At 41.4% G+C, this 14,388-nt stretch overlaps 1 protein-coding gene across 5 annotated transcripts in view; it reads left to right on the forward strand.

The window, feature by feature from the left end:
• madd (MAP-kinase activating death domain) overlaps positions 1-14,388 on the forward strand; it is a 248,446-nt gene that overhangs the window by 136,084 nt on the left and 97,974 nt on the right. For all 5 annotated transcript variants that reach the window (XM_059975345.1, XM_059975346.1, XM_059975347.1 and 2 more), the window contains exons 14-15: positions 6,319-6,455; positions 11,752-11,853. In XM_059975345.1, coding sequence (XP_059831328.1) covers positions 6,319-6,455; positions 11,752-11,853 — 239 coding nt within the window. The remainder of the gene's footprint in view (positions 1-6,318; positions 6,456-11,751; positions 11,854-14,388) is intronic.

The raw sequence follows: 14,388 nt of genomic DNA on the forward strand, positions 1-14,388 counted from the left end.
GACATCTGGACCTCTAGTATTTTACTTAATCTGCAGACCTGAATGCCCTTAGCAGGTTGCAGATGTCATGGTTGATCAGGGCTTCTGGTTCAGGAAGACTCTGATTGTTTTTGTGGGGACACTCTTGTCTATAACTGTTTTCATAATATCCATGACAGCTTTGGTGTATTCATTAGATTCTCTTGAGTCCTTGAACATGGCCCGGTCCACTGACTTGAAGTAATCCTCAGCCTCCCATGACCACCTGTTTGCTGTCCTTACTTCTGGAGCCTTGTTTAATTTCTATCTGTATAGGTAAGAGGAGAACAACCAAGTGATCAGATTTCCTGTACTGCAGTGTAAGCATAGAATGGTTGGCATTCCTGATTGTAGTCAGACGGACAGACAGACATACTTTATTGATCCCGAGGGAAATTGGGTTTCGTTACAGTTAACCAAGAATAGTGTAGAAATACAGCAATATAAAACCATAAATAATTAAGTAATAACAAGTAAATTATGCCAAGTGGAAATAAGTCCAGGACCAGCCTATTGGCTCAGGGTGTCTGACACTCCAAGGGAGGAGTTGTAAAGTTTGATGGCCACAGGCAGGAATGACTTCCTATGACGCTCAGTGTTGCATCTCAGTGGAATGAGTCTCTGGCTGACCAGTACATTATGGAGTGGATGGGAGACAACAGTGGTCAGCACCCCTGCTGCTGCAGCTTGTATGTTGATGATAATTGGGTAGAGATTTCTGATTTTGAAGTCTTTGGTAATGATTTGAAAGGCATCAGATTGAGCTGTTTCTCTATGCTGATCACAGCAGACAGTTCTTTGAATGCCTGTTCAACACCTGCCTTTGGCGGTGTGTAATTCCAGTTCATTAACATCTTTGATTGAGAGACCCGATACACTGCATTGCAGAACTCCACAATATTGTCACAAATTCTCTATGTAACTGAAGCATAATCACCATTTTAGTTCATTAGCTTCCCTAACATGCTGTACCAGGATACTAAAACTACTCCTACATTCTTGTGCATTGCAGAGTTTTGAAATTATTCACTTTTATGGTTTTCAAGCTTTCAATATCATTCTAAACATTCCTGCCTAAATTTGTGTCATCAGCAAATTCAACAGTTACTGTATACCTTTGGTAGCTAAATCCTTGTAATTTGTTCAAATTGTAGAAGATTGAGTGCCCAGGACTTCGCCCCTTAGCACGTAACTGATTACATCTTACCAACCAGAGAGAATCTCACCTGTGTTTTATTCTGGTGGAGGGGACAGGCAGGTATGTTGTCCTCTACTTTAATATTTTGAGATAGCCTTTGATTTGGAGCCTGGAAATTTGCACTCTGCCACTTCCTGTGATCATATGGGTTTCCTCCAGGTGACCTGATTTCCCCCTGCAGTCCAAAGACATACTGGTCGGTAGGTTAATTTGTCATTGTAAATTGTCAATGATTAGGCCAAGATTAAATTGGGGGATTGCTGGGCAGCATGGCTGGAAGGACCAGAAGGGCCTATCCATGCTGTATCTCAATATATAAGTATGTTTGTAAATAAACATCTGTCAGATCCCCTTTATCCAAGGTAGACATTACTGTGCAGATTTTGATTTTGCCTGATTTTCTTGTATGTTTTTAAAGTTGCCTGCCTGAACCCTCTACAATTTGCCTATTGCCACAATTGGTCTGTGGCAGATGCAATTTCAATGGCCCTTCACACGTCTTTAGATCACCTGGGCAATACAAATACCCGTCTGGATGCTGTTCATTGAGGGAAACTAATATCCAAATGGGAAGGTTTGTTAATGCTGCACGGTAGGGTTTAAAGTAGAGTTGCAGAGGGATGGGAACCAGAGTGCTAGAACAGTTAGTGGAGAGGTTAGTGGAGGCAGATGTTGGTAAGACCTCTAACAAAGTTAGGAATCAAATGGTTGAGCATGGTGCGACTAGTGTCTTGAGTTGTGTATATTTCAATGCAAGAAGTATCGTAGGAAAGGTGGATGATAGTGCTGAAGATGAGGTAGCTGGTTTAGCAAACAGGCAACATCGTGAGGAGAAGCTGTTGACAGGGCAAAATTGCAGGCAACAGGATGAGTTGCTACATAAAAGGCAGGCAAAATCAAAAAGGGTGAATGCAGCAGTGAAGGTGTTACATTTGAATGTGTGCAGTTTACAGAATAAGGTAGATGAACTTGCAGCACTGTTGCAGATTGTCATGTATGATGTAGGCATCGCTGAATCATGGCTGAAAGAAGATTATAGCTGGGAACTTTGTTAAATGCCCGTGGGTTTCATTTACTGTGAGTGTCTCTTTAAGAAATGTCTGAATGAGATGGGACTATGATATCAGTATAACAAGCTGTGACTGACCGTTGGGATTTTCAGTAGTGTTGGGAAAGAGAGAGAGAGACAGACAGAGAGAAACTTTGTAGTGCAAGCTGCCAGTAGGAGCTTGTTTAAAATGGGTAAAGTCTGATACTTTCCCATGCCCAAAAGATTGGGTTGATCAACGGCACACTGTGCGTTGGATGTGTGACTGTCATATCATATAATCTGTATGTGGATTTTTGTTGGAATATCCTGTGGGACCATGGTTGTTAACCCTACCTGGATTCGGGTGTGTTATGTGGTAACCACTCTTAGAAGAAAGGATATTTTGTGACTGTCACCATATTTATACGTGGATTTCAGAACAATACGACGAATAAGAACTTCAGCGACTGTTAATTTTGTTTACCCAGCGTGGAACCCGTGGAATTATATGTAATTGCCTTCCCTCTACATTTTAACGTGGATGTATAAGTCTCTCCCATCATTTATTCCATGGATTATTGAACCTTTCTACTTTGCCATCTGAATCTTAAGGCTTTAATAATTGTTCCTCAGCTTGACTGTTTGAGGAGCGCGCGCACACACACACACACACACACACACACACACCACTGTTTTCTTCTGTTTATTTCATTTTAGTCTCTATATTTTGAGTAGATACTAATAAAGATAGTGGTATTCTCTTGAATTCCAGATGATGTGGAATGATCTAGTTGAAACCTTTCAAGTAGTGAAACGCCTTGGTAGAGTAGATGTGGAGAGGATGTTTCCTATGGTGGGAGAGGCTAAGACCAGTGGACGCAGCTTCAGAATAGAGGAAGCATTGTTTTAGAAAGGTGAGAAGTAATTTCTTTAGCCAGACAGTAGTGACTATGCAGAGTTTGTTGCCACAGGGAGCTGTGGAGGCCGTCTTTGTGTATTTAAGGTAGAGAGTGATAGATTGTTGATTAGTAGGGTGGAGATGACAGGAGATTGGGGCTGAGAGGAAAAATGGATCAGTTGTAATGAAATGGTAGAGTAGATTCAGTGGTCAAATGGCCTAATTTTGCTCAGATAGCTTATGGTCTTATGGACATGTGCCAGTTATATTAAACCCGATTCTGATAAAGTTTAATGTAATTATAACACTGATTTGAAATGGCCGGAGGAATGACATCTGAATTATTGTCGTTAAATTCAGGTGCCTTGATTCCATTGGGCTCCCTTGCAAACTCAGTTAAGAAGCACAATCAAAATGCTGGTGGAAAACAGCAGGCCAGGCAGCATCTATAGGGAGAAGCGCTGTCGACGTTTCGGGCCAAGACCCTTCGTCAGGACCGAAAGGAAAGATAGTAAGATACTATCTTTCCTTTCGGTTAGTTCTGACGAAGGGTCTCGGCCCAAAACGTTGACTCATCAGAACTAACCGAAAGGAAAGATAGTATCTTACTATCTTTCCTTTCGGTCCTGACGAAGGGTCTTGGCCCGAAACATCGACAGCGCTTCTCCCTATAGATGCTGCCTGGCCTGCTGTGTTCCGCCAGCATTTTGTGTGTGTTGTTGTTTGAATTTCCAGCATCTGCAGATTTCCTCGTGTTTGCTCTCAGAAGCAGTGATGGTTTGTTCTTATATTTTAGACCCAATCTTCCTTGCCAATTTTGTACTTATCATTATATGTGAATCAATTCTGTGATGAAATCACCATTAAGTTCACTGATTTTAAATGTGTGCAATTACTCAGGGAACTGTGTCATCATATTGTAATGCCCATGCTATTGGCTTATGTATGTCTAGGGGAAGATCCGTCCACCTGCCAGACTGTGTCTCCCAATTGCATGGATGCTGTGAAATGCACACTGATACAAACTCACACACACAAGATCAGACTGCATACCATGTACATTTACAGAGTACACTTTATAAATCTTACTAGAACTAGGTGATGAATAGCGATACAATATAAAAAGAAAAGAAAAAAGGTCAAAACTTATCAATTTGTGCACAACCGTTGGAGCTCAATTTCGAAGTCTTCGGTCCACTATTCGATCTTCTCCAACCTCCTTGACCCGCCGCCTGGCACCAACTTCGATGGTCGACCAGAGTGCATCCAGCATGTCCTTCCTCTCCGATTCTCCTCCCGAAAAACCCGCGCACTCACTTCCGGTTCCCACACATACAGATGGAACAACATTGCTACTATTGGTTCGTTTCTCTGTTATCAATAATTATAACCCAAACATTCCAACTAAACAGCATTACCTCATCAGTTACCCACAAAGAAGCCAGTTCATTATAACTCTACAGAGAAGCTATTTTATATATGCAGTTAGCAGTTAACATACAGTTAATAATCTGAGGACCCTACAATATGTTTTACTATTTGCCTTCTAATTGTAGTTGTTTATCACAATTTTGTTTTGTATGTACTGCAGTTCAATTTTGTCACACTTTTTTTTAAAAAACCTAAATTGAATTTGTGATGCAGTAAGTTTGACACGACATCTCTCGGTAGAGTTAAGATCCTGTGACAGTAAATACAGTTGAGGTAGGGTGATACATTATAGGTAAGGTTGGGTCAGCACGTTGTGACAATTGTTGCAATCGTGTTATGATATGGTTTGCCTCCTCATGTTTACTCTTTGATGGAACAAGGCAAGCCTCCTTTTTCAGCCTGTAAATGTACTGTATGCAACGTAACATTGAATACTCCAGGGTACAGAAGGAAAACTGTTTTCTCTAACATTGTGATCACATCTTGCATGAATCTTCAAACAGAGCAGCTGTTTCATCTCAACATGGTGAGAGGCAGGGGGAGAAACACAGCTGAGCCGTGGAGTAAGAGAAACTCACTTGTTAATTGTGGCAGGGAGACAAAATACCTGGGGTGTAGAGAGGCAAAATGGATGGTGGGGAGAGGATCTGCATGTTGAGAATTGAAGAAACTTGAGCCTTTCAGGTGCTTAATTATTTTCCTCATCCTTGAAGAAAGCTGTCAGTTAGGCAAATTTCTAATCAAATTAATTTCCATGTGTATGTGAGATAGGGTATTTTGATGAAAAGATTAAAGAGTCTATATACTTGAATGGTAAGGCTCTAAATAGAGGGATATAGGGAACTTGGGGTCACAGGCCAAAAATGATGAAGGATGCAGAAGCTAGTCGGATGAAAGTTGAGAATTAGGGGAACTGTTCTGTTTGGAGGGAGAGGGAAGGGTGAGAATTTAGAGGGAGCACCAACTTGCACAGAGGAAATGAAGCCAGATTTCCTGACAGATGTGCTGGGTTGGACAGCCTAATCTTAAAAGCCTACTGAGATGGATTGGCTATCTCGTCTCTCCATTCTGTCAAGCTGATGTTAGTTCGAGATCCTGCATATTTCCTTTCCCTCCCACAGCTGCTGTTTGAGCTGCTAATTTGATGTTTTGCACTTGGATTTGGGATACGGATGTAAAACAATAATAACTGCAGTGGTGTATGTTAATGTGGCCATGAATAAAGCCCAAGAATAAAAATTCCTTTCCAGAACACTGGAATTGAAAGCCAATGATGATGGAGATAAGTTTGATTTGTGTTTGGCTAACAGGCTTAGTGCATGGTTCTGGTTTCTATTTTCCAAATGTATTAGAAGATAACGGATAATGTGCAAAATAGTAGGTAAGTAGATTTATCTTCTTCCACTCAGGGTCACCTAGTGGCACAACAGCTGGTGCAGCTGCCACAGATCCAGAGATTCCAGACCTTGACCTTGGGTGCTGTGTGTGGGACAGCTTCACAGTTTTCTGTCTCTGCCTATGTTTCCCCCAAATGTGTTGGTTTTCTCCTGCATCTTAATGTCATGCTGTTTGGTAGGTTAAGTGGCCACTTTAAATTGCTCCTAATGTAGAATTGGGATAAGAATGAATTGGTTGCAGGCAAATAAGTGGGGCAATGGAATTGATAGGATTACACTGAGATGTAATAGATTGGCCTTTTGTATCTTGAGGAAATAAGTATTTTGACATGTATTAATGTTCCAGGCCCCTGAAGCCACTTCGCCCCAATAGTCTGAAACTCCCGAGTGACTCTGAAGTGGAATCAGACTCAAGAGCAAGCTCCCCAAACTCGACCATCTCTAACAGCAGTGACGGCTTTGGAGGATTTATGTCATTTGCCAGTAAGTGCTTACATATTTTGGTATTGGTTTGGAATGTTGAGAAGAGTTGGCTTTGAATACACCCCATTTCATTTGTCCCATTAGCTTGTCAATCTAGTATGCCTAGTCTTTGTGAAGGTGGTCTCTATTAACTTTTTTACTGGTCATGTGGTCCTCTAATATTTGCATTATTGATTAGGGAATGGGTGCCCAATAACCCTTGGGACATTGGTGCCAGATTGACACAATTTATGCACTATTGGATATTACTCTTATTAATATTGTCACATTTTTAACAGATAAATTTTCTGGTGAACGCATTGTGCATAAAGGGAGTGTAGGAAACAGGTCATGATTGTGTTTAAAGAGATGGTTGGAACTAACTTTCTGTCGAGCCAGATATTAACTCAGCAGTACCTCTGAACAATTTGATCAGGACTTTCCCAGCTTATGAATGCCTGGTTTGTGTAAACCCAGTGTGATGTATTTGCTAGTTCCTGCAAGCAACTTTTGCTGCATAGGAACTCAATTCTGAAGCTACATTTCTGACTTGCCAACTTTTCCAGGTTATGAACAGTTAACAGGAATGAACTCTTTCCCTCACCTGAGAAGGTTCTGTAGTAATTATTGGAGTTTCATTGCAGATGAATTAATGTTTTGTTAAATTATATGTGTATGTTTGTTTGTGTATGTGAGTTTAAAAGCATTGAGAAAAAAGTGTGTTGCATTATGGTCTCTGAAATTCAGATAAAATAATTAGAAATAGGATCAGGTGCAGACTCTTCAGCCACAATTCTGGTGGTTTCCCATATCTCTTGATTTTCCCAGTCCTGAAAGACCCATCACTCTCCATCTTGAATATACAGATTGACTGACAATTCCAAAGATTAATAACTCAACTCTTGTTTTAAACCTTCAGGCTCCAGATGGGAAAAGCAGTCTCTCTGTACCCGTCCAGCCATCTGAGCAGCTTTTGTGTTTCACTTAAATTGCCCCTTTCTATTCTTATTCCTATTCTCTTATTCAGAACTAAACACAATATTCCCAGTGTGGTCTAACCAGAGTTGTATAGAGCTACAACATTACCTCTTGCCTCTTGAACTTAATCTCCTGACTAATGAAGGCCAAAACATCAAATGCTTCTTAACAATTCTATCAACTTGCATGACAACTTTGAGAGATTCATGATTGTGGATCCTAAGGTTCCACAGATTCACCACTGACTTTAAAAAAAATCCTCCTTACCTCTGTTCTAAAAGGTTGCCCCTCAATTTAGAAGGCTGTGCCCTCTAGTTTTGGATACCTCCACCAGAGGAAACATCCATTCCACATCCACCTTATCTAGACCTTTCAACATTCAGTAGATTTCAGTGAGATTCCCCCCACATTCTTTTCTAAATTCCAATGAGTACAGGCTCAAAGCTGCCAAATGCTTCTCGTATGTTAACCCCTTCATTCCTTGAATCATCTTTGTGAGGCTCCTCTCAATCTCTCTAACGATGATGAGACTGCCAAAGGGAATCTTATCAAACGCCTTACTAAAATCTATATATTACCACATCCACTGCTTGACCTTCATCAATGTACTTTGTCACATCCCCAAGCTCATGAGGCGGCCTGCCCCTCACAAAACCACGCTGCCTATCCCTAATCAGACTGTGCTTCGCCAAATGCCCATAAATCTTGTCTCTAAGAATCTTCTCCAATGAAGTAAGACTTACTGGTCTATAATTCTCATGGTTATCTCTACTCTCTCTTTTGAGCAAAGGAATAACATTTGCCATCCTCCAATCATCAGGTACTACTGTGGCAGATGAGGATGCAAAGGTGCAGTAATCTCTTCCCTTGTGTCCTGTAATAACTGGGGTACATCTTTTCTGGCCCCAGGGGACTTAACTATTGTGATGTTTGCCAAAAGATTGAGCATACATTCTTTCTCAATATCAACATGTTTTAGCATATCAGCCTGTTGGTGTTGTTCTCACAAATGTTAAGGTCCTTTCACTGGTGAATACTGAAGTAAGGTATTTATTAAGGATTCTCCTCTACCACCTCCAACTCCAGGCATGTTTTCTACCCTTGATCAGTTGTATCCTCCCCCAACCATTTTCTTCCTCTTCACATACATGTAGAACACCTTCGGCCTTTCTTTCATCTTACCTGCCAAGGCCTTTTTAATGCCTCTTCTAGCTCTCCTAACTCTCCTAACACCATTTCTTAGCTCTTTCCTGGCTACTTTGTAGCAATCTGGAGCTATGTCTGATCCTTGCTTCCTAAACCTTAAGTAAGCTTCTTTCTTCGTCCTTATCTCTTGTCAATCATGGTTCCTTCATCCTACCTTCCTTTCCTTGCCTCAATAGGATAAATCTAGACAAAGCCCATACAAGTGCTCCCTAATGAGCTCCACATTTCCATTGTGTATTTCCTAGAGCATATCCATTCCCAATTTGCACTCCCAAGTTCCTGCCCCAATTCACTCCCCCCATTTAAATATTTTCCGATACTGTCTGCTCTTATCTTTATCCAAGGCTATCGTAACTGTCTCCAAAATCCTTACTCACCAAGAGATCTGACTACTGACCTGGTTCATTGTCTGGCACCAGATCCAGTAAGACTAACCTTTCCTCTCTTTTAGTTTACCAACATATACACCTAACCAATTCTGCTCCATCTAAACCTTAGGAGCTGCCAGTCAATATTAGGGAAGCTGAAGTCACCCAAGACATGAGCCAGCTTATTGTTTAGCACCTTTTCAAAATCTTCCTCTTGATCTGTCCCTCACTGTCTATGTTGCTATTGGGATTGTGGGTCATCTATAGAATACTCCCAATACAGTGATTGCTCCCTTCTTGTTTATGACTTTCACCCAGGCATCCTCCCTTTCTACAGCTGTGATTCTTGTCCCTGATAAGCAATGACATTCCTCTACCTCTTTTACCTTTTGAAACATCTAAACCTTGGAACAAATAGCAGCCATTATTGCCCTTGTGACAGCCAAGTCCCTGCAATAACCACAATGTTGTAGTTCCTTGTACTGACCAATGCTCTAAGTTCATTTGCCTTGTTCCTGATGCTATTTACATTGAAATAACCACTTCAATGACACCCATCCTATTGACTGCAATTTCTCCCTTTCAGCTTCCTCACAGGCTCTGTAGACGCTGCATCTACTTGTATACCGACCGCCTCAACCTCTGATCGAACACTCTGATTCCCAATCCCTGTCCATCAGCTCTAACAAGCCTTCCCACAATGATATTGGTATGCCTTGAGTTCATTTGTTATCCCTCCTTTTTGTACAGGTCATCCCTTCCCCATAAGAGATCCCAATGATCTAAAAAACCCCAATTCCTCAGCCACACATTCAACCGTTCCATTTAATACTTCAGAATTGGCTGCAAACTCTACCCCACCAATGAGAGAGAGAGAGAGATAGAACAGTTCACTGAGTACAGAGACCTCTGATAGTTGATCCACTGTTTCCGATAGTCCATTTTCTCCCTGATGCTTCAGTCTGTGGCACCAGCATAGAATTGAGTCATCAACAGTGCCGCGAAGCCTCAGAACCCCGAAGGCATGCTTGTCTTCTAGACCGCGCTCTCAGGATATCAAAAAACGGCCAGTTGGTGAGCCCCAGGAGCAGGTCACATCACCACAAAGAACTGCAGTTTGAGTGCAGCTGCAGGTCAAGGGATTGATAGAACCTTGAAAAGGGAAAAAAAGAGACATTAAAGGTAGAAATTGAGCTATTTCCACAGCTTAAAGAAGCTGCTCTCTAGTGCTGTTGTAGCTTCATCCCATTCATCTGCCAAATCATGCTATTGTTATAGTCACTGGTGCATGGCAGTGGTAGCAACCCAGAGATTACTCCCCCTGAGGTCCTGCTTTTCAGCTTCCGACCTAGCTTCCCATGTTCTCTCTTCAGGACTTCATTCCTTTTCTTGCTTATATCATTGGTACCAATATGTACCATGACTTCTTATTGCTCGCTCTCCTCCTTTAGAATGTTGTTGTTTGGGGTGCCCTGACTCTGGCATCTGGGAGTCTCTTTCAAGTTCACAGAATCTCTTGTTTGCTCCCCTATTTATTAAGTACCGTATCACCGTTGTTCTCTTATTCTCTGTGCTTTCATTTTAAGCCTCAGAACCAGACTTGTACCTGGTCACTGCAGCTTTCCCCTGGTAGGCTATACCCCCGACCCCCAACACTATACAAAGCAGTATACCTGTTATCGAAGAGAAAGACCACAAGGATATTCTGTGCTGTATGCCTAATCCCTTTCCCTTTCCTGACGGTCACCCAGCTGCTTGCCTCCTGCAACTTGGTGAGGGTACCATTCTGTAGCTCTTATCACCTCATTCTCCCATATGAGCCATAGGTTAATTAGCTGGATGTGCTTCACGCGATGTAGTTATCAGGAAGACTAGATGTCTTCCAAATTTTAATGCCAGCTGGCTTTAAGAACATCCCACCTATCCTGGATTCATTCCCACTGCTCTAGCTAGACACTAATAGACAAAGGAAGAAAAAAACTTACCTTGGCCTCCACCTCTTCTTGCTGGCCGCAGGTTCCCTGCTCTAACCCTGTCCACATACACAATGACCACTCTGCTTAAACTTAGCTTCTTTTTATGGGCCTTTTGCCAAGATATCTCAAGCCCACTAGAAAGTTCTGAAAGGCCTTGCTGTCTTTTCACACTCATTCTCCATAAACAAGTGACTGCTTGTGATATTTCAAGCCCATAGTCTTGTTGTACTAACAACCTTCCTCTTACCAAATCACTGTAATTGCTAGAAATCTTAACTCGAGCAAAAATGTTAAAGCTGTGACTCTTCAGCCTTACCATTTGTACCATACTCCCTTATGATGCAGACACAGATACAGGCAGATTCAGACCAGAACACTGTATTTCTCCTGAATGCTGATTATATTTTTCTTGCTATTTGTCAAATCTATTTCAGATCTAAAGTTTAAAGTTTACTATGATTTTTCTGGTCACATGGTCCACTCATTCCTCATATGGCTGTACGGTTTTGACAATGATGATTTCCCTTATCCGAATCCTCCTCTGTCTCAGACCCCATACTAGGGTTATATCCTAAGTGTGGAATCAGAACCCAGAACCATAGAATATTACAGGTGTTGTGCTGGAACCATATGTCAGGTGTTTTTGGACAGTTGAATGGCCACTGTTTATTTAAACTGTGACAGGTTTGAATTTAGTTTGGTGATGTGTTTAATGTTGTATGTGTAATGAAAGATGATAACATGGTGTGTTGGCATGGGATATGTTCACTCTATGCCCTCAACTTGCAGGTAACATCTATAAGAGCCGTGGCAGCAGCTTCAGTCTGTCTAACCTGGCATTACCAAGCAAAGCAGGGCGAGACAAGAGCACACCGTTCCCCAGCCTCAAAGGTAGAGATCTGTCTATCCTTTCAGAGACTTGACCTGTGAATGCTTTTCAGATATGGAGTTGCTGAGCACACACACTTGGTTGCAGGCTGCTGTTACCTTGTGTTCAAGATCCCTAGGTTCTGCACTCTGTCGTTCATGTTTTGAAATCATTGGTAGGTTTGTCTCTGCAATCACTGTAATCTCCCCTAGCCTTACAACTTTCTGAGAGAATCAGCACTTTTCCAAATCTAGCCTTTGCATACCACTGCTGTCAATCACTTTTTGCCTTTCGTGCCATTCTCTCTCCAAACCTCTCCCTCTCTACTCCTCTTCTAAGCTGCTTTTTAAAGCCTGCCTCTTGACCAAGCTTTCGATGATCAGCCCTGCAGAGCTTCTGTCTGAAAATTTCCCCAAGAAGCATACCATGACCATTCTCCTCTGAAGGTGCCACACAGGTGCTATACAAATATATATATATATATATATATATTGTGCTGTCTGCCTGAGGATTGTAGGACAGTCTGTGCATCACAAACCAAAGCATCAGATAAAGTTTGAAACCACTCATTCCTTTCACAGGTGGTTTGAACTTGAGCTTCCCCTTCCTTTTACATCATCTTTCTGTACATCCCATTGTGTGTACATGCCTTTGCCTGCCATCACCAATCATCATGTCTCAGTGCAGGTTACTTGGTTTCTTGCCACCTGCTGTGCTCAGTCAGTGTGTTTGTCAACTCAAATGTAGAGGAGGAGTCACCAAATTGAATAACCGGCATGGTTGGCTAAGTCACCAGGCACTTTTAGCAAAGGATAGGATTCTAGTTCTAATTGACACCTGTCCACATAACAAAATGGCAGATGATAATAGCTATTTCATTGGACCCATATGATTATATTATAATTTCATCCTGGTGTTTCAAATCAATAGGAGTGCATTAACCAGTCCCTTAAGCTTGCAGCACTATTCAATAAAACAATGCCTGAATGATTTACATCAAACCTAACTTTCATTACTTGTTTTTTTTTTCTGAAGTGCCCGAAAGTGTATTGCTGTCAACTTTGAATATAATTATGATCTATCGTCCGATAGCTCTCTGATGTAGAACATTTCAACAAACTTAACTTCAATGCTATGAAAGTTTTCTGCTCTTCATTTTAAATAGTTGACCTTAGTTGAAGAGTCTTGAAACAAAAGTTGCCTTCAAACATGTATTCTGCCACACCTTTGGGAATACTGCATGCCATTTTGTAAGGAATTTTCCTTGATTCTACAGGATACGGGTCTATTCCAATCAGTTTTTCTTCAAAAGACATTTCTCCTAATGATGAACCAGTGCTATGTATATCCTATTGCTTACTAAGCACAGCAATAGACAAGACAGTGGAAATATGCTGAGTTTATGGTTCATTAATCTGTTGTGTGCTGTGATCAGGCTGGGGTTTGAGTGAATTTGGCCAGTTGCAGGAAAGGTCAATATTATGCATCCTCTTAGGTACTTAATCTCATTGTCTGCACTCTTACTTACTTTGCTTCCCTTTTCCAGCCCCACGCACTCGATCTCCCTCACCCCTGCCTTGCTGTGCCAACATCATTTGTCTTTGTTACCTTACCAAAAAATTCAATTAAGTTTGTCAATCACTCTGTCAGGTGTGGGGAATTCTGAAGGTGGTGCTACAGGAGGTCAACAGGTTTGACGCTCTTGCATTCTGTGTGGACAGAGTCTGCTGGTACAGGGGCCATTCAGATTGGGGAAGTAAAATGTAGAAATGTTGTTCTGCACAGTTTGGGAGACAAAAAACAGTTTTCTGTAGCTGAGAGTGAGAATCCTGAAAACAGTATCAAAACTGAAGATGCTGCTGAAGGAGTAACACAGGAAGAAAGATTCAGCTGTCTTGGTCCATAGGAATTAGATATAGATATGACCAAAGGGATTCTGCTGAGGAATGTGAGCTGCTACTGGCCAAACTAAAAGGCAGAACTGCAAAGGTAGTATCACCAGAGCCATGTGTAGTTAGGCACATACATGGTCAATAAGATCAAAAAATAGATATGTGGCTGAAGGCTGTTGGTGTCCATTCATTCAGTATATCCCCTTAAAGCCTATATAATCCTCACCACTTCCCACAGTCTCACTTAATCTTGTGTGATCAGTGAACTTGGTCCCCTTAGCCATATTGTTGATATAAACTTTGAGGATTTGGGGCCCAAGCACTAATCACTAGTCATAGACACCCAGCCAGAGAAAGACTAGTTTATTCTTGTTTATTCTAGTTTATTCTTAAGTCTATACTAGTGTATTACCCCCATCTCCATGGAGACATTATCAAATTACTGTACTTCGGAAAATCCAGAACACCATATCCAATGGAGCCCTCTTCTCTGCTGAGTTCAGCCACAACGACTTTCCTATCTCTTGTTGACGCTTCTCATTTTGATTTGTTACTTTTTTAAATGTACATTTTGTTATGGATTCCTACATTTTTCCAGTTATAGAATCTCAAACAGTTTCAATATCACTGGAATATGTCGTGAAATTTGTGTCATGTGGGAGCAGT

The sequence above is a fragment of the Hypanus sabinus genome, chromosome 7 (assembly GCF_030144855.1).
Source record: "Hypanus sabinus isolate sHypSab1 chromosome 7, sHypSab1.hap1, whole genome shotgun sequence".
Classification (NCBI taxonomy): Eukaryota; Metazoa; Chordata; class Chondrichthyes; order Myliobatiformes; family Dasyatidae; genus Hypanus; species Hypanus sabinus.